The following is a 27673-nucleotide window of genomic DNA, read 5'->3' on the forward strand; positions in this document are numbered from 1 at the left end:
TTTCTTGTATTGGTGTAGAGCTACTCGTGTTTACAAATATCGAATGAACTATTGTAAGAATACATAGTATAATTTAAGTTATGTTTCGCGGTGGATTTTCAATTGAAGCATTCGTGTAATAATTGATACTTTATGAAACATGAATATCGTTTTGAATAGAATTCTTCTTGTATCATAATGTTTTGATATTGTATCTTCTGTAGCTATAGCACTGTTGTAGCATATATTTTCGGCCTTGTTTTCCTTGTGATCGCTGTGTGTTTTGACAGTCCGCTGAAAAGGCTCTGGTGCTTTGTGTCATCTGTCCAAGCCACTAAGATGGCTGCTCTGATCTCAGGCGAGACGCCCCCTTTGGGGCGAGCGTGTGTCGTGCCTGAACCCCCCGATGTGGGCAGAGAAGAGGGGCAGATCTACACCCTCACCAGGAGGCAGATTGATTTGGCAATCGCCAAAAGTGCTCCAAACGTTTAAAACGTTGCCCTGTTTTTCTCGGCTCTCTGCTTGGCGCTAAATACATCAGCATATGGATAAACGTGCTCATGTATTCATAACTATCACAGAGGCATGGTTCTTGTATTGTTTCCTCGCCCGTTGCCCTACTTAGTGTAATGCTTCATCACTTTCAACACCTACACTTACATGTGCTGTGAGCCAAAATGAACTCCGGCTAGGGGAGTGAATGGAGATATGTGGATGTGTGGGTGTTGCACAGTGGAGCGTAGAGAACAGCATGAGACCTCAACCATGGGGGCGGGGAGGGGGGGGGGCTGCTGCTCGTATTGGGGCAGGGGGGGTGGAGCCCCATGGGGGGACCACTTCTCATCAGACCTGGGGTCAGAAGAAGTAGCCCCGTATTGTGGATGTTTAATGGAGTCCTCACTCAGTGTGTGCTCTTCTCACTAGTGTCATTTTCACTATATCATCATTTTGACATCATTTGATATCATTTTGCAGTTTCCATTGATTTGAATATAAAAACAAAAAGCTAAATGAGACGAAAACAAATTGCTAGAATTGGCAGAAAAACATTAAAGGCACTTTTAAAGGCACTTTTGCAGGCAAACGAATTGCAACTACAAAATGTGTTTCCTTGTAGGAGACTACCGTACTTACTTTGCAAGAGAGCAAAAAAGGTGATGGAAAGTTTGAGTTTGATTGTGAGTAAAGAAGGCTGGTGGTGGAAAATGTGTGTGAGGAACATACCGCCGTAATGAAGGATTGGGCTGTAGCTGACGGACAATGAGAAAGGTACTGGTTTCTTTTTCCAGAGATGAGTAGGTGAACCGGTCTGAACTAGTAAACCGTTTCAGATTCAGAATACAGGGAGCAGAATGTGGACAACATTGCATGATGCTCTCCCAAGTCCCAGAAGCAGAGGGCATTGTCGACTCTGGAGCTTGGTGGATTAAAAGTTGCTTATACATTTCTTCGACAAAGGCTGATCTAGACAGATTTCAAGACTTAAGTTTTATAACGGAAAGGAGGAGAGTTTGTTTGGTTTTAGATGCGGATTCTGGATTTATAAAACATGAGCTACCGGAGAAGCCATTTTTGTTTGGAGGCATCATTATAAATGCAGGAAGTGTTATATGTATATACAGTACGCCATATCTGGGTCAAATAGTATTCCCGAATGCTTTTTATGGTGTGTTGTAGCCTACTTAGGTGCCAGATGGTTGAGGTTTACCACCTAATATAATAGTATAGTATTTAGCCTCCGTCTGGCACGGGCATGTTTAAGCGAGATGCCACAGAGATGCAGTAAAGACGCATCCGACGGGGGGGAAAGGATCGTTGTGGTGGTGACGTGGTTGCAATTTGAAGGATGAGGAAGCAAGAGTGTTGGCAACATGGTGAGAATCCCAGTCCCAGTGTCCTCAATTCAAAGTCCTCATGACGAGAAAGCAAATGGCCAAAATGTGTAGTCAGTAGTCGGAGGGGGCATGAAGCCAAGGCAGCTGAGAACATGATGTTCTTCTGAGGCGATTAGGAGACGTAAGGAGAAAACAAAGATCACAGAAGTGAATTAGCCGGAGCAGACTGCTCACATTATTATTACATTATTGTGGACAGTCGGGTTTCCGTTATTCTTTTCATCGGTAGTTAACTGTGTTTCAGATGTAAAGAGAACATCAAGAGCGGATGGATTAACGCAGTGTAATGTCATTTTAATAAAAGGGGCTTATTTCATAATTGAGATGTGTGTGTGTGTGTGTGTGTGTGTGTGTGTGTGTGTGTGTGAGCAATATGAAATAGTGACACTAGTTCTGAAAAAAATCTTTGTTTAGAGCAATTTAAACTTAAAGGTACAGTAGTTCTCTACCAGTATATAGTGATATATTGCGCAGCACTAGTTCCTAACTCACTCATCCTCTTCACTCTACTTTCTTTTCTCCTTCCTCTTCCTTTAGTTGCTCCTTGCCAGCCTTCAAAGTTGATACTAGTGATCAAAGTTGATACTAGTGATCAAAGTTGATACTAGTGATCAAAGGTGATTAGTGATTTTAGTGAAGATGTTTATTCGCAGAAGGTATAACTGAATCATGATTGCTGGGTGATGCGTTTCTGATCTGTTGGCTGTGGTTGTGTTTGTCTCTCTACTCCAGTGGTTCTCAAACTTTCTCATGTCAAGCACCACCGACACAAATTAGACTATGGGCCCCCATTTGACAAGACTTTTGTCCCAGTGTCCCCCATCTGATAAGATTTTTGCTTTTAGATGTTTTATTACAGAAAGTGTAAGACACCCATGACCAAAATAGTCATATATTCTGTCATTGTGTTACTTATGGATGGAATTATAGTCCAAATAAATTATTGCCCTTTTTGCACAAGGACACTTTGAGAACCACTGCTCTAGTGGACTCCCTAAAATGTCAAATGTACTTCAGAAACAACATCAACATCCTCTCTGTCTCTCTGTCTCTCTCTCTCACACACTCTCTCTCTCTCTCTCTCACACACACACACACACACACACACACACACACACACACACACACACACACACACACACACACACACACACACACACACACACACAATATACAGTACCCTTAATGACTGTGGATAACAGTGTGATGTTCATTTGACTGAGGATAACACAGTGTGATGTTCATTTAACCCTAATAGTACCCGTTCTATATTTCACTATAGCGCTTAGCGCACAAGAGTGCCCATCATTTTTTAATCGTTTAAAATATACAAAAAACTGAGAAATAGAACATCAAGTTATCAGCTTTGTTTTATATACTTCAATTTATCATCGATGAACCCAAACCAGAAAGTTTATCTGGCGACACTGAGACTTTTGAATTTCCTTGGGTTGAGTCATCCTCCACTGATAGATCTAGAAACAGCTTCTAAGCGTTGTACTTTTAAAACCTTCTGGAAGTTGTCAGATTGTGCTGTGAAACAGAATCTGACCCGCCGGATGTAGTGGAAAGTTACAAAGACATTTTGAGTTGAAGTTTTTTGATCGAAATCTCTTGTTCTTGCTCGACAAAACAAGACACAAGATCACTTTCACTAAACAGCGGGACCTACTTGGCTCTCACCACCGGAGACGGAAGCTGTTTTCTGGGAGGCAGTGCGCCGAAGAGTCGATAGGAGGACTGACCGGGTTGCAGCAGCTTTTTTGAGGCCATTTACACCTGCCACTAACATGCATTTTCTGTGATCAGATTGCAATCGGATAGTGCTTGATCACATTACCCTGATTACATTTAAACCTCTTGTTAATATGTCTCCAGTGTACACATTGAGATCCGAGCGGTGACTGCTGTATGTGGATTGTGTCCAATGTGGTCACAATGCATGCCTGACCACCTCCGGAGGTGGTTTGGCCGATCAGATCGCAATCCGTCCTCAATGTGTCTTGGGGGCGTTTACACCTGTACTTTCAAGTGGTCAAGCACTGTCAGATTGCAATCTGATCACAGAAAACGCATGTTAGTGCCACCAGGTGTAAATGGCGTCTTTTATCCATATACTGTATTTGTTTCTCGATTGATCTTAATACTCTGTAGGTTGAGGCGCTGGAGGTTTTGTATGGATTTTGAAAGCTTATCGTTAGCCAAGATAGGAAGGATCTGCGTTGTTGTCATAGTGTGAATGTTGACACTGAAGAAAGGATACACCCAAAATCGCCTTGCCATGTATTTGGTACCAAATTCAAGGGAATGTGGAAAGTTGTTGTTGTTGTTGTTGTTGTTGTTGTTGTTGTTGTTTTTATAGCGGTTTGCTTGCCTGGGTCCAGACCGTAGAATTCGCCCACTCCACGGAGATGGAGTGAAGGGCAATTCATTCTGATATCAGGCTAAAAGAAAATGCTGGTCTAAGTGAGAATTCCCAACTGAACTGCAGCGACATTCAAGAATTCTACCGAGGTCTAAGCATCAAAATGGCAGCACACTGTCTTTGCTCCTCCGTCACCGGCACTCAGCACAGCATCCAAAACACCAGAGTCAGAGGACTAAGTGCTTCTCTCAGCTTAGCAACACGGGCTAGCAACTAGTGACCATGAGGGGAGCTTGTTCAAAACATGTACAAAACAAAAACAAACATGCTCAGACACAGGAAAAGAAAAATTAAAGAAAAAGAAAAGAAAGACATATAACATTCAATATTACAACATAGTTACCATTTGAATAAAGTGCTTATAATAAAATGCGGCTCAAGATGGGACAATAAAGGTCTTTGCACACACAGTCCGATTGTTTTCGTATGCGTGTTTTTTAATCCGTCATCTGAAAACACAGACGGGTCCCAGCTCGCAAAAATCTATTGACTGATGCGAAAAACGCAGAAAATCGAACCTCGTCCGAAAACTTAAATGACGGACGTAATTGTCGGACTCGGTGTGTCAACGATGATTGACACAAATGAGGTCGTATTCTTTCTTTTTTTCGTGCGTCAATTTCGGACGAAAATACGGACTTGGTGTGCAAAAGCCTTAAGAGTCCAGTCAGGCGAGTCATTCATCCCCCCTGACCTCATCCGGGTAGGCCAGAAACGGGTCCCAAATGGCCGAGAATTTGTCCAGTGAATTGGTCCTTGTCTCTCCATCCGCACAACTGAGGTCATGTCCGTCAACCACAACTGGAAAGAAGGCGAAGTAGAAGACTTCCATTCTTTTAAGATTAGTTTTTTGTCATGAGTGTTTAACCTCACCGCAGCACACGATATGCTAATTTACCCCATGCCTTTCAATGTCTGTGCTTGGGCCTGTTATAGACTGTGTGATCGTGGGAATAATTACATCAGTTACAGATTTCGTGGTTGATGCGCTATACAGCAGTGGTTCTGGCTTCAGTACCCCCTTTACCCCAACGACAACATTTTTCTTAGCAAACTGCAAGAGAACACTCTAGCATCTGTTGCAATGAATGAATGATAACTCAAGTACCCCCTGTAGTACCTCCACGTACCCCTAGGCATACACATATGATACGCCAGTTTGGGGACCACTGCACTGTACAGGATTAACAGAGTTGGATGCAGTGGCCATTACAGGCAGTCTCTTTTTGAGTCCTATGCGGAAGTTGCCATACTCTCAAATGGCCAGTGGGGGGCGCAGCTTGTGTAACATCATCCCTGAACGTCCATTCAACTCTATGTGAAACGAGCCAACTTCTCTCTCGGTCTCTGTCTTAAATAAACACTTTACAAATGAGTTTATGGTCTGAAAAAACAATTTCAAGTATTTTTCATGCTCTCAAGGCTCCAGTTTTTTTAATTATAGCCCCATTTCGAGGAAAATAGGCGATATACTTCGGATATTGGGAAACAGTAATACCTCCGCCCGTTAGAGGCAGCAATGTGCCGCAAAGGCATCTAGTCTGCGGAAAGTACACGAATAAGAAAACCTAGCAAAACAAGGCTAGTATGGCTAGCAGATAGCAAGTCATACTTTAGCAAATTATCAGAAAATAGCGCTACTTTATGATATTTTAATAATGTTAGTAGACACACGTAACTGTATAGATGGCATACATGTAACGTGACGCTCATAACATGGCGGACCATTTAACGTTATCTAACGGTATGTAAAGTAGCCTAACGTTAAATGGTCTGTCCATGTTATACAGTAAGCGTCATAAGGTTATATGTTAACGGGACATAACATCACAAGTTTTTGCAGACTTGAATGCTGTTGGTCGTTTGTTCAATTTGCTTTTCTGTATGGTATTGGACATTTAAAAATGATACATACTTGTCTTGAGGCATCCGCCAAGCTCAGCAATTTGTTATCCTTATTTTAAAACATACTTTATCAGATCGATATAACTCAACATAGCCTAAGGTCTTGCACGAATATGTCTACTGGTAAATTAGGCATATATAGATAATCTACCAAGCAACACTTGATACAAATATAGGTAACCATTTCACAGCAGTACAGCCTACCATGGTGGAAAATTAACCATTCTTTAAGTTTGAATGATATCAAAATATATGTTGCATGGTGTAGCCTTTGTTTATGTCGAATTGTTAGAGATAACCATATTTCAATAAATATAAATCATTTGTTGATTTGAAGCAGTCGGTTGGTTCTCCATCTTCATTCTTCTTCCTGGTCATTTGGTCGAAGCTGGTTCACTCGACATCAAATATCTTTATATCACATCTTATTAACAACCTGCCTGCTCTGACCAGACAACTATAATGGGCTCGTTCTATGAGATTTGGGGTACATTCGGGTACATGATTTACTTAGCACATAGCCTACACAACAAGGTTCTTTGTTGGCAATGTTTATTGACAAAAACACACTGGCAGATACATACCAAATGGCTCAAAGTAAATCTATCAAAAGTCTCAAATCTGTCAGCATTTAGCTTATGTTATTGCAATATCTTAGGTTGAACAACTGATGATCAGCAATATTCTCACAGTAATATGCACATGGGAATCAAAACGTAGCATTCATTTTCACAAATAATTTGACCAAGGGACAATGTGCCTCTGTTCTGTTGTGCTGTTCCTGCTCCACCATGGTACTCCGACGGCCATCCCTTGAAGAAACAAACGACACCGTGTTATATTTAATTACTATAACATAATGCCACCAAATTTCAGTTAAAGTAGGCTATAACGGTGCTCACACGTTAGCACACGATGCTAATCGAGCTAGCGTTAGCTTACAAACATGAGCATCACTCAAACAGTCCAACGAGTCCAACATAGCAGAGCACCAAGTGCGCGACCAAATCCACCTCAGTTATCAATTTTAGAGTTTGCCCAGAGATAAGTATAATAGCAGTTTACCTTGTGGAGGCTTAGCAGCAGCTAGCAGGCTGGAGACTCACACCAGGCACAATGCACCAGGATCACACCACACCATGGTCTCTTGGCCAGGCCCCGGACAAGACGGTGGTCGGCTGGCTGGACTCCTACTCGCCCATACCTTCGGACTAAAAGTTATTATATTTGTTGTCCTGGACCATTTCACCACTGCAACCAGCCAGCCAGCGAGCAAGCTAGCAAACAGAAGCGAACAACAAGATGGCAGTCGTTCAAGCCTGTGAGACAAATTCGGAAACTCCCCCGGCAGCCGCTAGGGGCAGCCGCCCCCTCCTCCTTCTTCTTCTTCTACTAGTGTTTTAACAGCCCTCTCTCCCCGTACTTCCGTGTAAAGTTAATCCATTCAACCAATCAACGATGAGCAGGAAGCGGGAGATTCAAGCCTCATTTTCTGCTATCAAAACCCAATGGGTGACGTCACGCTGGCTTCATCCATTCTATGTACTATCAATGGTTGGATGCCAATTTGCTATTCTGCTGATTATTCCCTCCTTCACAACACACAACTGTATTGTATTGCAACTTCTCTGTGGACATCCAACACTGACCGCTCATATATAGATCATAATGTTGTCAATGTATACACATTCTCAGTATAAAAAGAATAGTAACATAACATTTACTATAACATTTATGTTCACAAACATAAATAGAAAATTACAAATGAGAATCAATTAGGGTTACGATTACAATAACATTGAACAACACAAGTTGGGAGGAATGGGAAAAAGCAGTAGTGAAGTGACATAATGCAATACTCAAGCGACGCTGGTTTGTTATGAATATGCGTGATGCTAAGTACTTTTCCCTGTGTGGCTGCACTCCTGAAGGTCAAACTAGCTAGCTCCCATTTGGAGCTGATCACCGTGACAGAGAGGTAAGCCAGAGCATGCTTTGGTAATATTACATAAAGATGAGGAGGGGAGTGCCGCTGACAGCTGTGACGGGCTATTAATTATGCTTTCGCAAATGTGTGTGTGTGTGTGTGTGTTGGGGGGGGGGGGGGGGGGTGGCATAGTCACAATGCTCAGTCATACCCGTCACATCGGAAAACTCGTTCTTTTTTTTTAATGGGCTGTTTTATGCGTGAACTAATTAATTTCCTTGTGGCTGCCTCGTGGAAACGAAAGGCTGAATTCAGCCGAGCCTTGTAAGACGGGAGAAGGAACAGTTGACCTTTAGCGCTATGGGATGTTCTTTTATTACATCTCGTTATTACGCCTTCGTCTCAGACAAAGGACGCCACATCGCAGTTTGACAACAGCTCCCTGAGTAAAACGCCTCGCGCTGCCGTGCGTTCATCCCTCTCTGCCTCGGTCCATCTGGCGCTCCTGGTCTCACCTTGCCTCTCTCCTCCCCTCTCCCCTCTGGCACAGGGGCCACAATGTCTCTCCTTCCCTCTCCCCTCCCCGGCACAGGGGCCCCAGTCTCCTTCCCTCTCCTCCTCCGGCACAGGGGCCCCAGTCTCTTTCCCTCTCCCCTCCCCGGCACAGGGGCCCCAGTCTCCTTCCCTCTCCCCTCCCCGGCACAGGGGCCACAGTCTCCTTCCCTCCCCTCCCTCCCGGCACAGGAGCCACAGTCTCCTTCCCTCCCCTCCCCGGCACAGGGGCCACAGTCTCCTTCCCTCTCCTCCTCCGGCACAGGGGCCCCAGTCTCCTTCCCTCTCCCCTCACCGGCACAGGGGCCACAGTCTCCTTCCCTCTCCTCCTCCGGCACATGGGCCACAGTCTCCTTCCCTCTCCCCTCACCGGCACAGGGGCCCCAGTCTCCTTCCCTCTCCCCTCCCCGGCACAGGGGCCCCAGTCTCCTTCTCTCTCCCCTCCCCGGCACAGGGGCCACAGTCTCCTTCCCTCTCCCCTCCCCGACACAGGGGCCCCAGTCTCCTTCTCTCTCCCCTCCCCGGCACAGGGCCCACAGTCTCCTCCCCTCTCCTCCTCCGGCACAGGGCCCACAGTCTCCTCCCCTCTCCTCCTCCGGCACAGGGGCCCCAGTCTCCTTCCCTCTCCTCCTCCGGCACAGGGGCCCCAGTCTCCTTCCCTCTCCTCCTCCGGCACAGGGGCCACATTCTCCTCCCCTCTCCTCCTCCGGCACAGGGGCCCCAGTCTCCTTCCCTCTCCTCCTCCGGCACAGGGGCCACAGTCTCCTCCCCTCTCCTCCTCCGGCACAGGGGCCCCAGTCTCCTTCCCTCTCCTCCTCCGGCACAGGGGCCCCAGTCTCCTTCCCTCTCCTCCTCCGGCACAGGGGCCACAGTCTCCTTCCCTCTCCTCCTCCGGCACAGGGGCCACAGTCTCCTTCCCTCTCTCCTCTGGCACAGGGGCCACAGCGTGAATGAGATGTTGGGTGCATGGTAATTGAGTAGGTATTGATTGGACTGCAGCGTGGCATACAAGAGGCCAATGAGAGCCAGAGGATCAGAGCAGCACCGCTGCGTCTCTCATCCCAGCATTCTGCAGGAAAACATGAACGCAACACCACCAAAGGCATCATGCACTTCCTGGAGAAACGGGAGAGACAATTGCAGTTTGTAGATAGCATAAGCACGCCTTGTTTCCCTATCTGCCATCAGCTCTGACTGCAGGCACAGGGAGAGGGAGAGGGCTCCCTTCAGCATCCGCTGTATCATTTGACTGACTGGGCTCCTCATCTGAGCGCCGGGGGTTGGCTGTCATATTTCACTGTGATGTCACCATGGGAGACCGAGCTGCCATGGCGGTGTGCCCGGCGAGGGAGGAAGTGATGTGGAAATGTTTGTTAAGAAAGAGAGGGTTATTGCCCTGTCCGCTTGCCATTGTTATGGATATGCTGAATCCTTGTGGATTTGAAAACACAAGCAGAACATGTAACGCTGACAGGTGAAGAGTAGCCAGGGTTTTAGCTTCCTCAGATGTGGCAGCTATTGTCAGCAACAGCGATACAGTAGAGGGTGAAGCCACCTATACTGTGTTTGCCCCGCCCCCTTTTTATTTGTGAAATATTTTCTTGTATTATTATAATAGGTGCTTTGCTGTATAGTGATGATGAGCATCTGCAGTTCACAGCTTTCCCACCCTTTATTTTATTTTTTACCATTACACCACTGACCAACACATAAGAGAGGTGTGTCTAAGGATATTTAAAGGAATAATCCGCCCATTTTCAACCAGCATTGTATCATTAGGACATCAGTAGTATATCAGAAAACTGTAAACGGTTTTGAAGTCTGTCATTTAATTTGACAGTTATTGAGTGTTAAAGTGTCGACCAGTGACATCACTGGTCCACACTAAGTCAAATTAATAACTCATTAACTCAAATCAACTCTCAATAACTGTCAAACTATTCATCATTCATCTAGTTTGACAGTTATTGAGAGTTGATTTGAGTTAATGAGTTATTAATTTGAGTTAGTGTGGACCAGTGATGTCACTGGTCCACACTTTAACACTCAATAACTGTCAAATTAAATGACAGACTTCAAAACCGTTTACAGTTTTCTGATATACTACTGATGTTCTAATGATACAAAGCTGGTTGAAAATGGGCGGAGTGTTCCTTTAAGCTCATTCGATCAGCGGCATTGTTAAAGTAAAAAAAAAAGAAGAAGAATCAGAGCATTTTTACTGTGCAGTTTTTCATGAGAATCTAATCTGTCTTATGATAATACAGTATGATCAGATAATATGTAGTGTTAGCTGATACATGTGCGTCATTGAGACAAAATGATCAGGAACCGCGTCTTTGGACACCAATAGAGACGTGTGATATTTGGTCGGGTCAATCCTTCAACCATAATGGTCTTTTTGGACATACAGTATGTCTCTCCAGTCACAAATGGCAGGTGAGGTTGCCATTTCAGTCACTAACTACGTATGGATTTGTGAAAGGAGCGCATGTGATGTGGACAGGCAGCACTGAAGGCAGTGGAGCAGATCCAGCCCATGGCCAGGCATGTGCAAGACAGAAGCCGCATAAACTGCAGCAAGAGCCCAGAGAGGTGAAGCAGGGGGAGGCGGCTAAGTGGGCCTACAGGCCAATACCGTGCAGGCGCTGGTTACCATGGGAATGCATTGATTATTTAACAATTTGGATGGAGCCTGTGCCCTGGCCGCGCTTGCCAAGGTTCAGTGGGAGTCTTTGTAGCTTTACTGTCCCAAGGGTCTGCAGCCAAGTTAGCGTTGTGTGGTGCAATGCCACGGGGACATGACGATACACGAGGGACAACAACAGACAGACAGAATCGAAGATGAATGGATAGAAGAAGAAAACGATAGATTCATAAATATGAATTTTGGAGAATGGTAGCGAACAGATGGATGAATATGAGAATGGGGTGAGAGAGAGAAAGCACTGTAGCGAGTGGGTTTTCATCACTTCTGGCGGTCAGTGGGGAGTCGTCGTAATGCTGTCCCACTGGGAGAGCAGCCTGGACTCGCCGTCTGTGTGCATGTGCGGTGTGTGCGTGTGTACTCTGCCAAAGCCGAGCCTGGGCCCTGCATTGCAGCAGCTGGGCAGATGTGCACAGCAACAGCTGGCTGGGAAAACAGCCTTCAATGATTAGTGTTTTGAATTAAAAGGAAATTAAGGGATTTATGATCGTCTTTATCCAGATTTGGTTAATTCCAGCCATAGCCCTCCATCACACTCATGCACCGCATCTGTCACCTTTCAGTGTCTCACCTTCTACCTCCATGCAGGAGAACTTCATCGAAAAACAATGCTGATTTACTTTGCACGTGATCTCACTAGAGATGGTATCGTTTCCTATTTTTCTGATACCGATGCTAAAACGATACTTTTGAAATGGTGCATATATATATACCGTAAATTTCGGACTATAAGCCGCGGCTTTTTCCCCGTTTTTTGGCCCTGCGGCTTATATAACGGTGCGGCTTATCTATGGGTTTTTTCGGGGAAAAAAACGAAAAAAAAACAGAATTCTCTCTTCTTTAGCACTCTTTCTAACTATAAATCCACTTCTGTTTTAATTTCCTCTCTTGCCCTCTTTTCACCACACCGCGGACACTGTGTGCACTGTAAAAAAAAACACAGGTGGTGTTGTGTTATGTTGTTTTGTTGAAATGTTAATAAATGGGAGCTTCCTCAAACAGCCATCTCTTTCCCGACAATCCCCTCTGTGCATGAACCCTTACATATGGTAATTAAACATTAAAACACAATAAAAAAAATAAAAAAATAAAAACATTAAAACACCTGCGGCTTATAGTCCGGTGCGGCTTATATATGTAACAAACAGGCAATTTTGCTGCTGCGGCTTATACTCCGGTGCGGCTTATAGTGCGGAAATTACGGTATATATATATTTTTAGATGCTGTAAAGAGGATTTCAAACGATAATGTTAAGTATATGCCCTATAATGTTAGTGAAGGTGCGTGCAGCGCCGATTTCGGAGGAGCTCAGCCAGTTGGCCAGCCGGCAGGAAAGTATCGCGGGACTTGACGAGACTTGGTGACCGAGATCACGAATGAGGTAATTTGATCCCTGGGAGACACCAGGAAACAGCCCTGGGGGGAATATCAGTCTGGTGCTTGTTGAGGGATGAGATTATGACGATATGTGGCGAAAACGGAAATAAAACAGGCTATTTACATGCAGGAAAGACAGGCTGCACTTTGCCCCCTCGGAGCTCCATTTTACGACTGGCTTGGATGCTATTGATCTCAAAACAACGCTAGGACGGCCAGAAACGCCGCGGAGATCGCTGGGTGAGTCGTCAGATCATAATTAATGTGAGGAGAGGGGTCCAGGTTAAAAAAAAAACGAAATTCTCCTTTAATGACCAAATTAAGTCCTCTTAATTCTCCTTTCTAATTCCCACGATAAGACAACACATACCGGTACTCTACTATGGGGGTCAAATAGAAGATTACCCATGTTGAGATTATCTTCCACTATTCTTTTTGTTTACTTGTTATGTGAGATACAGGGATTACCCAGAAATCCCAGACTAGGATAATGCTGCTGTTTTATACGACTGATGGCTTTATTGTCGTTGAAACTGTATTTATAGGGTCTTAGAGTGAATACTGCTGCACATCCCATTGCACTGGTCAAGTTAACTAACAATTGTTGCGTATGAAGCACTGCTAGCTTTATGCTCTAGCAGATACGTATGATAAGCGGTTACATGCTGCCACTCCGACGTGCTGCCATTCCGACGTTCTGCCACTCCGAAATATCGGCACTCCGAAAGAGGGTCTATATTCCCCGTTTTTCACTAACCTCTCCCAGCCCCCACGCCAAACCTAACCTCCCCCCATGCCTAAACCTAACCTCCCCCAGACCCTAACCCAAAACCTAACCTCTCCCACCCCCACGCCTAAACCTAAGGTCGGCATTGCGGCTTCTAAGGTGAACGACCGCCAGTCCGAATAATGGAAGTTAACGTTCGGAGTGGCAGCATGTCGGAAAGGCAGAGGAACCCCATGATAAGCACTGCTAGCTTTATGCTCTAGCAGCTCATACGTATGATAAGCACTGCTAGCTTTATGCTCTAGCAGCTGATACGTATGATAAGTACTGCTAGCTTTATGCTCTAGCAGCTGATACGTATGATAAGTACTGCTAGCTTTATGCTCTAGCAGCTGATACGTATGATAAGTACTGCTAGCTTTATGCTCTAGCAGCTGATACGTATGATAAGTACTGCTAGCTTTATGCTCTAGCAGCTGATACGTATGATAAGTACTGCTAGCTTTATGCTCTAGCAGCTGATACGTATGATAAGTACTGCTAGCTTTATGCTCTAGCAGCTGATACGTATGATAAGCACTGCTAGCTTTATGCTCTAGCAGCTGATACGTATGATAAGTACTGCTAGCTTTATGCTCTAGCAGCTGATACGTATGATAAGCACTGCTAGCTTTATGCTCTAGCAGCTGATACGTATGATAAGTACTGCTAGCTTTATGCTCTAGCAGCTGATACGTATGATAAGCAGTAAGCACTGCTAGCTTTATGCTCTAGCAGCTGATACGTATGATAAGTACTGCTAGCTTTATGCTATAGCAGCTGATACGTATGATAAGCACTGCTAGCTTTATGCTCTAGCTGATACGTATGATAAGCACTGCTAGCTTTATGCTCTAGCAGCTCATAGTATGATAAGCACTGCTAGCTTTATGCTCTAGCAGCTGATACGTATGATAAGCACTGCTAGCTTTATGCTCTAGCAGCTGATACGTATGATAAGCACTGCTAGCTTTATGCTCTAGCAGCTGATACGTATGATAAGCACTGCTAGCTTTATGCTCTAGCAGCTCATAGTATGATAAGCACTGCTAGCTTTATGCTCTAGCTGATACGTATGATAAGCACTGCTAGCTTTATGCTCTAGCTGATACGTATGATAAGCACTGCTAGCTTTATGCTCTAGCTCAGCGTTTCTCAACTGGTGGGTCGCGACCCAAAGGTGGGTCGCGGGGCCGTTTTGATTGGGTCGCGGCATTGGCCAATTTTTTTTTTTTTTTTTTTTTTTTTTTTTTCATATTTCATTTGAGTTAAATTCAGATTATTGAAACTGGATTAGCCTGACCAGTTTTACTTGTTTAACAAGCTGAAGCATATGCTCTGCCTGTAATTCAAGAGAAGTCTGCCTTTTCATTTCATATTTAATTTTAGTTCAATTCAGATGATTGAAACTGGATTAGCATGGCCCCAGTTTAATTAAAAGTTATGACCAGTTTAACTAAAAAGCATATAGCCTGCCTGTGATTCAAGAAAAGTCTGCCTTTTTATTTAATATTAGTTAAATTCAGACTATTGAAACTGGATTAGCATGACCAGGTTAACTTGTTTTATTATCATTATTATTATTATTATTAACTTGTTTAAAAACATATAGGCATGTAATTCAAGATAGGTCTGCCTTTTATTTCATATTTCATACAGTTCAAATAAGACTTTCTGAGCATGACCAGTTTGACTTGTTTAAATTTAAAAACATATAGGCCTGTAATTCAAGTCTGCCTTATTTCAATTGGTTTTTAGCCCTAGTTACACTTCTGTTGCACTTTTTTGTTAATTTGACAGTGCATGAAGGCATTGTGTATTAAATTAATGCGCTATTTTTTGTGCAATAAATTTGAGTGGTTTAAAAAAAAATCTGAAATTTGGGTTGCGACTTCATGACAAGGAAAATAGTGGGTCCTGAGGCTACACCAGTTGAGAACCACTGCTCTAGCTGATACGTATGATAAGCACTGCTAGCTTTATGCTCTAGCTGATACGTATGATAAGCACTGCTTGCTTTATGCTCTAGCTTAAGGTGACCAGATTTATCAAATGAAAATCGGGGACATTTCCAGTCCGGCAATCAATATATCATAAAAATATCCAATGTTATTACCTATGAAATAATAAAGGGGGATGATTCCAGTTTCATTTATTTTGTCCATGGCTGTTGTACTGTAATAAACAGTACACCCCCCCCCACACACACACACACACACACACACGTCATTCACTGTGCCCCTTTACAAAATGTCAATGTGTTCCCCAGCAGCTTTGGCCTGGCCTTCTGAACCTACAGCGCCAGATGTTTTATGAAAAGCCTCAGATCTCAAAAAGTAATTTCGGTGGAGTCCTAATTGCTTCTTCATTCTTCAAGATCTAGTGAAAGAGCTGCAGCAGAACATGTAACCACTTGTTGGATGCCTGGATCAAAACATTGACTCATAGAATCCATTCTCATTCAGATATCTTGAGATGAGAACGGTCAAGGGTTCCCTTTGAAATTGACCATATATGCCGGTTTTTCAAAATTCATTATTTAGCTCCTTCCCGACAAGGTAGCATGGCATTGTTGGTCCCAATGGATGCTGTGTAGGTCTTACAGACATACCCTGTAAGTATCTTCACTCGAGATTTAAGAATGATCCTGCTAGAGCTGGAGTCATATCGGCCGCAGACGCCAGTAGAAAATCGGGGACATTTTCAGGGACAGCTCCAGCCGGGGACAGGTCACCAAAAACGGGGACTGTCCCCGAAAATCGGGGACGTCTGGTCACCTTACTCTAGCTGATACGTATGATAAGCACTGCTAGCTTTATGCTCTAGCAGCTCACACGTATGATAAGCACTGCTAGCTTTATGCTCTAGCTGATACGTATGATAAGCACTGCTGGCTTTATGCTCTAGCAGCTGATATGTATGATAAGCACTGCTAGCTTTATGCTCTAGCAGCTCACACGTATGATAAGCACTGCTAGCTTTATGCTCTAGCTGATACGTATGATAAGCACTGCTGGCTTTATGCTCTAGCAGCTGATATGTATGATAAGCACTGCTAGCTTTATGCTCTAGCTGATACGTATGATAAGCACTGCTGGCTTTATGCTCTAGCAGCTGATATGTATGATAAGCACTGCTAGCTTTATGCTCTAGCTGATACGTATGATAAGCACTGCTAGCTTTATGCTCTAGCTGATACGTATGATAAGCACTGCTAGCTTTATGCTCTAGCTGATACGTATGATAAGCACTGCTAGCTTTATGCTCTAGCTGATACGTATGATAAGCACTGCTGGCTTTATGCTCTAGCTGATACGTATGATAAGCACTGCTAGCTTTATGCTCTAGCAGCTCATACGTATGATAAGCACTGCTAGCTTTATGCTCTAGCTGATACGTATGATAAGCACTGCTAGCTTTATGCTCTAGCTGATACGTATGATAAGCACTGCTAGCTTTATGCTCTAGCTGATACGTATGATAAGCACTGCTAGCTTTATGCTCTAGTCTAGCTGATACGTATGATAAGCACTGCTAGCTTTATGCTCTAGCTGATACGTATGATAAGTACTGCTAGCTTTATGCTCTAGCTGATACGTATGATAAGCACTGCTAGCTTTATGCTCTAGCAGCTCATACGTATGATAAGCACTGCTAGCTTTATGCTCTAGCAGCTGATACGTATGATAAGCACTGCTAGCTTTATGCTCTAGCAGCTCATACGTATGATAAGCACTGCTAGCTTTATGCTCTAGTAGCTGATACGTATGATAAGCACTGCTAGCTTTATGCTCTAGTAGCTGATACGTATGATAAGTACTGCTAGCTTTATGCTCTAGCTGATACGTATGATAAGCACTGCTAGCTTTATGCTCTAGCAGCTCATACGTATGATAAGCACTGCTAGCTTTATGCTCTAGCAGCTGATACGTATGATAAGCACTGCTAGCTTTATGCTCTAGCTGATACGTATGATAAGTACTGCTAGCTTTATGCTCTAGCAGCTGATACGTATGATAAGCACTGCTAGCTTTATGCTCTAGCAGCTGATACGTATGATAAGCACTGCTAGCTTTATGCTCTGGCTGATATGTATGATAAGCACTGCTAGCTTTATGCTCTAGCTGATACATATGATAAGCACTGCTAGCTTTATGCTCTAGCTGATACGTATGATAAGCACTGCTAGCTTTATGCTCTAGCTGATACATATGATAAGTACTGCTAGCTTTATGCTCTAGCTGATACATATGATAAGCACTGCTAGCTTTATGCTCTAGCTGATACGTATGATAAGCACTGCTAGCTTCATGCTCTAGCAGCTGATACGTATGATAAGCACTGCTAGCTTTATGCTCTAGCTGATATGTATGATAAGCACTGCTAGCTTTATGCTCTAGCTGATACGTATGATAAGCACTGCTAGCTTTATGCTCTAGCAGCTGATACGTATGATAAGCACTACTAGCTTTATGCTCTAGCTGTTGCATTTGTCGCGTGGTATACAGTAGGGCTGCAACTAACAATTATTTTCATTGTCGGTTAATCTGTCGATTATTTTCTCGATTAATCGATTAGTTGTTTGGTCTATAAAATGATGAAAAATGTCGTTCAGTTTTTCCCAAAGCCCAAGATGACATCCTCTAATGTCTTGTTTTGTCCACGACCCACGTTGTGGACAAAACACAAAAAGTTGTGCACATGTGCACAACTCTTGAAAAGTAGTTAAGGACCACCCCCTAAGAACAAAACAAAATACAATTGTTGCCAAGAAACTCATTCTGCAGAAATGGAAGTCCCCCACGCCACCATCTTTTCAGTCGTGGTTGGCGGACATGATCTCTGTTATACGAATGGAGAGACTCAGGTTCTTGAGGACCAACTCACCTGGGAGATTTCAAACTATTTGGGACCCGTTTCTGGCCTACCTTGACGAGGTTAGGGGTGACGGGTGATTCGCCCGGCCGGTCTTTCTCCCTCATGTGGGATCCCACTCATTTATATATGTATATATATATTTACAAGCACAATTTATATATATTTATAAGCTGTATGTAACTGGTGGCACTAGTGTATGTATGTTTTTTCTTCTTTTCTTTTCTTTTCTTTTCCTGTATCTGAGTTTGTTAGTTTTTTAGTTTTTCTGTGTTTAAATTTTTTTTAATTGCTAAATAAAATATTAACAAAAAAACAAAAAAAAAAAAAAAAATGCGTGACAGACATTATGAATTGACCAATCACGGACGTCGTGAACCAACTCGTGGGGCGGTACATTTTGAACGATGCACCATGCACCAGAGACATGATGCACCAATGCATGCAGAGAGCCGGACTCATATTTTTACCGTAGGTAATTCTTCTGGCAAAACCCGGAAATGCTGACTTGTGATTCACACCCTCCGTCACTGGAAGCGTGCTGACGTAAGATGTTGGGTCTGACCACGTGAGACTAGCTCTTGTGTGGTGTCACAGCATTGAATTCACTATGTTAGCCTGTGTCAGTCACAGCGGGAAAATAGTTGCTAGTGTATATCCCTATGTTGCCCTCAGGCTATACTTCAACCACTACCTTGTGTGCTGCTTGCTTGTATGGGACTTGGTTGTGGGTTATTTTCAATACTGCTACCATTTCAAAGTCACCTTACCATCAACACACACATGGTGGATGTCGGGTGTGTGTTGTTATGTGTTGGGTATTTTGAAGATGAAAGAGGAAAAGGTGAAACGCGTTCACGAGAAACGTGCGCACACGCAAGCACAGTCGTGAACATCTGTTAGCCCATATGCAGATTACAACTAAAGCCTGATTGTGCTGACTGAGGCGAAGGGAGGGAAGGAGGGAGGGAGGGGGGGTTTGTGGGGTTGTGGCCACAGCTGTCCGGAGTCATAGCACATCACACAGGGAGTCATAGCACATCACACAGTGGTAGCAGCAGGTCAAATCCAGAGTCCTGTTCACCGCTGATCTGGGGTGCAACCTTCATTACCAGAGAGCTCGCACAGAGAATCACAAAGCGTCGGGGAAAAACCAAATGACACCGGGGAGTTGCACACAGTCTGTGTGTTGAAGCACGGTTTTGATCAAAGCATCGGATCTTTTCAAGTGTGTGCTTCAAGTTACTCTCTCGTCTTGTGAGTGAGTGCCTGCCGAGCAACACAGGTACCACCGGCTGATCCAGCTGTGAGTCAGCATCACTCAGCTGTATGGATCGAGAGCAGTGGAACAGTGCTATTTAAACTCATGTGCTCCTTCGTGTTTTCTTATGGTATGCCTCTGAGTTAATCCCAACACTTTTCAACGTGCATGTTGTGCATACAGTGTCCATACTCCATACTGTCATTGTGCACAGTGATGATGACGATTATTGAGGTTTCAGGAGGACGATTGGAATCAATGAAAATCAATCATGGAAGCAGCATGTTAGCAAGCAAGAGCAATATGTGAAGACATTAATATTGAAGGGAGCGGAGAGCGGGGGTATTAGCTGCGCTGGGGAAAGAAAGAAAGGTAGCCAGTGACTTTCCGTGTGGGACCTGGGGAAGTGCAGCTCCCCTAGCAGCGCTGTCAGCAGCAGCCCCTCACCCACACAGCTCAATCAAATCAATTAAACGCCAACAGCCAGCGTGAGCGTACTGAACTAGAGCATGGCCATAAGCCTCTCCTGGACAAACCAGTGTCTCCTCCTTCACCCCTCTTCTCCTTCTCCATTTGCAATCTGGCAGCCTTCCTAGCCTTCCATGGATTCTGCTGGCCTCTCCTCAGGCCTAAAGTGGAAAGGAAACACCCAGCAGGTGGCGCAATAGAACTGAGCTGGAAAGTTAATTGTACTGTGAAACACTGTTATGAATTTATAACTGATGAAATTGCCGATAGCTTATATTTTGTTGGCGATATTAAACATGTTTAAATTTGACCATTCTCATGGCCAAGAATGCTTTGCTAATTAAATTCGAATGGGGTTAGCAGCTCCTTAAGGCAGGGTGACCCACCACACCTATTCAATGGAAGGGGGAATTCTTTAGTTAGGCCTTTAAATGAATAATTATTTTTCATAAAATGATGATTTAAAATTTGATTTTTAACACCCATCATATTGCAGGTGGATGCTCTTTCTTGCTGATATCCACTATTTAATAAAAGGCAAATATCAGCCCAATATATTCTATACTATGTAATCTATTCCTAATTTATGCTATAAAAAAATAATATTTTAGACAGGCCTATATTGGCTGAGTAATGTCACAGCACTCTACCGTCTTAAAGGAGAACTAACCTCCAAAACACTTTTTTTCAGCTTTTAACCAATATATATGACTTTGGGGGTGATGTGTGAAGAATTCTGGTCAGAATTTCCACATTTGACACCAAACTGTTGCCATTTTACCATTTGTATCATTTTTCAGCAGCATACCTGGCATAAGCGCCCTCTTAGGGTCAAAGACTGCTTTTTTTTTTTCTCTCAAATGAATGGGAGATTTGGTACAACCTGACGTCAGGTTGTCCCCAAAGACTATGGGATTTCAAGATAATTACTCCCCTACCCCCTCTGTACCCTTTCGGCTCCTCAGAACTCCAAGCCTATTCTTATTGAAGTTTGCTCTTAAAATACTGAACCAAACGTTGTCAAAGTTGGCACATGTCTTAATTATAGTTAGTTTCCCGCTGAATGTGTCACTACTTTATTAATATCTTACCTGAATAAGCTCGAATGATGATGTTTATATTATCAGTCCGAGTTGGAAGCACTGTCTCAAGCCCAGGCAGGTGGGAGCGGGCAGGAGAGAGTCGTACTGTAACCTCATGGACGAGCCTCATGGGGCTCCGGGGGCGCGCGGCCGCAGCTGGGTTCTCTGTGCTCTGAGAGCAGAGAGCAGTCTGATATTTCCGCAAACAAATAGCGTCGCAGTTTAGCGCACATGTAAAATATAACGCTATACTACGACGTGACAACGTGACAAAGCTGGTCTAAACACATCGGCTGCTGTAATATCGTCACTGTGTACAAGCAACGGGGGGGGGGGGGGTTGACTCGCTGTGTGTGTGTTTTGCTGTCTGGAGCACTTTCTCCAGTGCTCTCTGTGCACAGTCTGACATTTCATTGGAAGCACTTTCTCTCGGCCAGTCAAACGGGAGAGTCTGCTCTGCTCGCTCATGCACCCGCGGGGCGCGCGCACACTGCACACAGCAGCAGTGAGAGGCGGGGGCTTTGATGTTGGAGCAGAGCAGAGCAACTGGCTCTGTCTGTGTGTGTGTGCTCCGAGGAGGAGAAGAGCTCTGTCCTGCTCTGCGCCCTATGAGGAAAAATCATAGGTGCTGTAAATTTCGGTAACACTTTACAATAACGTACACAAATCCTATAGTAGTTACTGATAAACGAACCATTAACTAATCGCCAGTTAATCATTCGCTAATGAAAAATTTGGCATTAGTTTATCACTAGTTAATCATAGTTAATGAGTAGGTAGTCATTAGTTAATGATTAGTATCTAATTTCCTGAGTAGAGTAGTTAATCAGTACCTAATGATTACTAAATTTCAGCTCGTGAATAGAGTAGTTAATCATTACTTAATGATTCCAAAATGTCAGTGCGTGAATGTATTAGTTAATCATTAGTTAATCATTAGTTAATCTTTTTGTGTACCCTATTGTAAAGTGGTGCATCATACTCAGTAGTTTATGAATACTGAATCATTACCTGTCCATTAGTTACTCTTTTCGCACCCTAATATAAAGTGAAAGATATCCTTATCAAATAAACACTCCCTCCAGGTGAGATTCGAACTCTGAACCCCAAGATTGTTAAATTGTAAGTCTGGTTCTCTACCATCTGAGCTAACCAGCCTGTTACTTGGTAGAGCCATACTATAGGTCTGTAGAGTCAGAGACTAAGTATTATGTCCTATCCACATACTACTTTCTGTTCAAGTACTTATAGTTTTTAAGATATATTCCACCCAAATACTACCTTCTCTCCAAATACTTATAGTTTTAAAGGTATATTCCATCCAAATACTACTTCATGTCCAAGTACTTAGGTATGTTTCAGCCAAATACTACTTATGTCTAAGTACTTGTAAGCAGTGTTGGGAAAGTTACTGAAAATTGGTAATTAGTTACAGTTACTAGTTACTTCTCTCAAAAGGTAATTTAATTACTTTAAAGTTACCAGTTACTTCAAAGTAATTAGTTACTAGGGAAAGTAACTTTTGCGTTACTTTTAAAAGTCCGCTTCGATTGTTATTAATGCACACATTATGTTAGTGTTGCTGTGCCACAGTGTGGCATTGAACATTCGCTTATTGGGGAGGCTTATAGCCTATCAAGGTCCTTAGCCTCTGGGGCTCTGGCTGCAGCTCTTTCCCCGGACTAGGTCTGAGGATCAGAAACTGGGTAATCCTCTGAAGTTGTCCGTTATTTTCATGTCCTAAAGTAACTAGTAACTAGTCCAGTTACTATTTTAGTAACTGTAACTGAGTTACTGAATTTGAAAAAGTAATTAGTTAGATTACTAGTTACTGAAAAAGGTAGTTAAGTTACAGTAACTAGTTACTTAGTAACTAGTTACTCCCAACACTGCTTGTAAGTACTTGGACAGAAAGTAGTATTTGGGTGGAATATACCTTTAAACTATAATACTTGGTCTCAGGCTCTACATTCAATAGTATGGCTCGAACAAGCAACAGGCTGGTTAGCTCAGATGGTAGAGAACCAGACTTACAATTTAACAATCTTGGGGTTCAGGGTTCGAATCTCACCTGGAGGGAGTGTTTATTTGATAAGGATATCTTTCACTTTATATTAGGGTGCGAAAAGAGTAACTAATGGACAGGTAATGATTCAGTATTCATAAACTACTGAGTATGATGCACCACTTTACAATAGGGTACACAAAAAGATTAACTAATGATTAACTAATACATTCACGCACTGACATTTTGGAATCATTAAGTAATGATTAACTACTCTATTCACGAGCTGAAATTTAGTAATCATTAGGTACTGATTAACTACTCTACTCAGGAAATTAGATACTAATCATTAACTAATGACTACCTACTCATTAACTATGATTAACTAGTGATAAACTAATGCCAAATTTTTCATTAGCGAATGATTAACTGGCGATTAGTTAATGGTTAGTTTATCAGTAACTACTATAGGATTTGTGTACGTTATTGTAAAGTGTTACCTAAATTTCATCAAGAATCACGAAAACCCCCAAAACGCAAATTAAAAACGGATTTCATTGCGCGGTTTATCTCTAGTTAGACGAGGGAATTACGTGGAGAAATCTCGCATTGTGTTACCCCAGAGCGAGAGGTTTGTCCTATTGTGGGTGTGCTGCTGTTAACGAGCCCATGTCACTTTGCTCCCGTAACGTAGTTTGAGTAGTTTCCATAGAGTTACATGCAGAAAAATAATTACATTTCTAGTTCGCCACTGAATTACCAAATTGATATAACTTTCAACCATTTTGAGCAAAGCTCTTTCCAAACAGGCCACCAGCGTTGGCTAGTTGCTGATATTTATACAGATATGGCCCCTCTCAAATAAATTATTTTTGAGGCAGTAGGCAAACTGTAATGGCGTCGATTTCCGAAAAAAAATCTGGACTTCAACACAGCCAAAGAGTCCAGTATAGACAAGAGCATATGTCATTTCTTGGTTTTTTCCATAGGTATTTTCAAATCACTGTTCTAATACATATCTAGGGGGTTAGTCCCCCTTTAAGTAGTTATCGAAGCATCTAATCGTGCATTCTGTTTGAGAGACCTCACGCTGTTATTTCTCCAGTGTGAAATGATAGTGAAAGGGCGGGGGGGGGTGATATGGAGTGAGATATCGTCCCGACAGCTGGAACACAAGCCGTTTGTTTTATGAGGTGACCGCAGGATGTCTGGCTGCCGTGGCAATAAGCAGCGGTCCCTCTCTGCCCCAGTCCTCACTCTCACCTTTCACACCTTGACCAGTCCTCACTCTCACCGCTCACACCTTGACCAGTCCTCACTCTCACCGCTCACACCTTGACCAGTCCTCACTCTCACCGCTCACACCTTGACCAGTCCTCACTCTCACCGCTCACACCTTGACCAGTCCTCACTCTCACCACTCACACCTTGACCAGTCCTCACTCTCACTGCTCACACCTTGACCAGTCCTCACTCTCACTGCTCACACCTTGACCAGTCCTCACTCTCACTGCTCACACCTTGACCAGTCCTCACTCTCACTGCTCACACCTTGACCAGTCCTCACTCTCACCACTCACACCTTGACCAGTCCTCACTCTCACTGCTCACACCTTGACCAGTCCTCACTCTCACTGCTCACACCTTGACCAGTCCTCACTCTCACCACTCACACCTTGACCAGTCCTCACTCTCACCGCTCACACCTTGACCAGTCCTCTCACCGCTCACACCTTGACCAGTCCTCACTCTCACCGCTCACACCTTGACCAGTCCTCACTCTCACCGCTCACACCTTGACCAGTCCTCACTCTCACCGCTCACACCTTGACCAGTCCTCACTCTCACTGCTCACACCTTGACCAGTCCTCACTCTCACTGCTCACACCTTGACCAGTCCTCACTCTCACTGCTCACACCTTGACCAGTCCTCACTCTCACCGCTCACACCTTGACCAGTCCTCACTCTCACTGCTCACACCTTGACCAGTCCTCACTCTCACCGCTCACACCTTGACCAGTCCTCACTCTCACTGCTCACACCTTGACCAGTCCTCACTCTCACCGCTCACACCTTGACCAGTCCTCACTCTCACCGCTCACACCTTGACCAGTCCTCACTCTCACTGCTCACACCTTGACCAGTCCTCACTCTCACCGCTCACACCTTGACCAGTCCTCACTCTCACCGCTCACACCTTGACCAGTCCTCACTCTCACTGCTCACACCTTGACCAGTCCTCACTCTCACCGCTCACACCTTGACCAGTCCTCACTCTCACCGCTCACACCTTGACCAGTCCTCACTCTCACTGCTCACACCTTGACCAGTCCTCACTCTCACCGCTCACACCTTGACCAGTCCTCACTCTCACCGCTCACACCTTGACCAGTCCTCACTCTCACTGCTCACACCTTGACCAGTCCTCACTCTCACCGCTCACACCTTGATTTCACCCAAAGGAGACCCCCCCTCTCTTGCTCCTGAGTGATTGTGTGTGTGTGTGTGTGTGTGTGTGTGTGTGTGCGTGTGTGCGTGCGTGCGTGTGCGCATCTGCACAGCGAGGTAATGTGTGTGTATCTCTTCATATTCACAGGCCAACCCTCCCCCCATCATCGTCAACGCAGACTCACTAGATGCAGGCCCTTATGTAAGTATCTGTTCTCTCGCTCTGTCTTTCTCTCCCTCCCTCCCTCCCTCCCTCCCTCTCTCTCTATATATCTCCCTCCTTCACACTCCCTCTGTGTGCGTATGCGTGTGTCTGTGTGGAGGGCGAGGGGGTCTCGTCATGGTAGCAACATGCTGTTTGCCATGTGGGCCGACGTCCATTCTCCTATTGACCCTGCCTGTTTGTGGGGAATGAGTGCGCTGCTGTTTAATGCATTTGGTGTCAGAGAGCATATCCGCAGAAGGAAAGAGCTGAGTCTTGGCTTTTTATTTTCCCAGTGACCTCAAGGAAAAGGAAATTGATGGTGCTATTTTTTTAGTCAGTAAAACAATCGTGAAAATGTATCTTTCTATATATTTCTGCAATAGTCATGATTTCCATGGCTCTTAATGTTCACCCTGTACATACAGATCTACAACATATTATGATATTATATTACTGTGTGTGGTAATCGGTTCAAGGATTTCATGCAGATGAAACTGTTGAATGTGGTTCTTTTCCTTTATATATTTTTAGAATATGACATAATGCAGGCTCAGTGATGTAACCTTTTTTTGTAACTGTTTTGACAGGTAAATGGCAGTGATGGGATGTATAAATATGAAGAGATCATTTTGGAGAGGGTGAGTTTGACCTGTGATTACCTTTGTTTCACATTTTGCTCTTTCCTCTTTCATGTATTTTCTGCATTATGCTCCATTTGAAAGCCTTTTGCTTTGAGATGGATGCACCTCTCCCCACTAGGTGGCAGTAAGCAGCTCTGTCTTCTGTTCTGAGATTATGAAATCTTGAAAGAATTGTATAAGGGGTAATATGTTAGTGACGTTATGGCTTTGACATCACTTCAGTAAGAACGTCTTTGTGTGGTATCTCATGTGAGTATATTGATGAGCACAGACGCACACCAGTGAAGCATAGCGTTTTCATAATCCATGATGGCTGATGCGCATGTCATCAGCAGGTGGCAATTATTTATTTTACTTATTTATTTTATCATTTTCACAGTAACAAGTCAAGTTTCAAGTCACGTTTATTTGTATAGCCCTAATTCACAAGCATGTCTCAGAGGACTTCACAGAGAATATGTCTAGCTAAATCTAGCTGACACAACAGTAACAATTACAGTAGTAATAATAACAACATGATTGAAGAATCATATGATAGAGAGAGACACAGAGAGAAAGGGAGAAAAGGGGGATGGTAACACCTTTTGTCTTTTTCATCTTCATTTTAGTTTACCATGATATCCTTGTAGAAAACGTGCACTGTTCAGCAGTTTGCTTCATTGGGTTTGCAATGCGTACTGAACCTAAAGTATAAATAAGTATAAGTAATAAGTATAAGTACTAAAATGCGTACCTAAACGGTTCAGTACGAATACGCCTATTGTTACACCCCTACTCCAAACCCATAGCATAGATAGCATAGAATCAGTCTCCACCTTCTCACTCCACTGTAAGTGGCATTTCTGTTTGCAGAAAGCGTAAATACACGATGCAGAATCACACTTTGAAAGGTCTGTGGGGGTGTAACATTTGGTGGTTGGGCCCAGTGTGGCTCCTTTTTTGGCTCCGGAGCAGCACAATGGGAGGGCTCAGCCTCCCTCTGTCCTAATTTGTGGCGACTGTTGCTCATTAATTATAGAAAATAATAAAGCGAAGTCTTTTCTCAGCTGTCTTGTTTGGTGCGTGTCTCTGTGGCCGTGGCTGTCAGAGGCAGCAGTGTGCCTGGATCCACTGGATCCAAATGGGTCCTTTGTCACTCCAGGGAAAAGAAAAA

General features: G+C 43.8%; 1 protein-coding gene across 4 annotated transcripts in view; it reads left to right on the top strand.

The window, feature by feature from the left end:
- The window catches only part of dlg3 (discs, large homolog 3), a gene marked incomplete at its 5' end in the record, with an annotated part of 126297 nt that overhangs the window by 58180 nt on the left and 40444 nt on the right, over nucleotides 1-27673 (top strand). For all 4 annotated transcript variants that reach the window (XM_083652389.1, XM_083652388.1, XM_083652387.1 and 1 more), the window contains 2 exons: nucleotides 25823-25876; nucleotides 26467-26517. In XM_083652389.1, the coding sequence (XP_083508515.1) occupies nucleotides 25823-25876; nucleotides 26467-26517 (105 nt within the window). The remainder of the gene's footprint in view (nucleotides 1-25822; nucleotides 25877-26466; nucleotides 26518-27673) is intronic.

The sequence above is a fragment of the Poromitra crassiceps genome (assembly GCF_964638095.1).
Source record: "Poromitra crassiceps genome assembly, chromosome: 15".
NCBI classification, from domain to species: Eukaryota; Metazoa; Chordata; class Actinopteri; order Beryciformes; family Melamphaidae; genus Poromitra; species Poromitra crassiceps.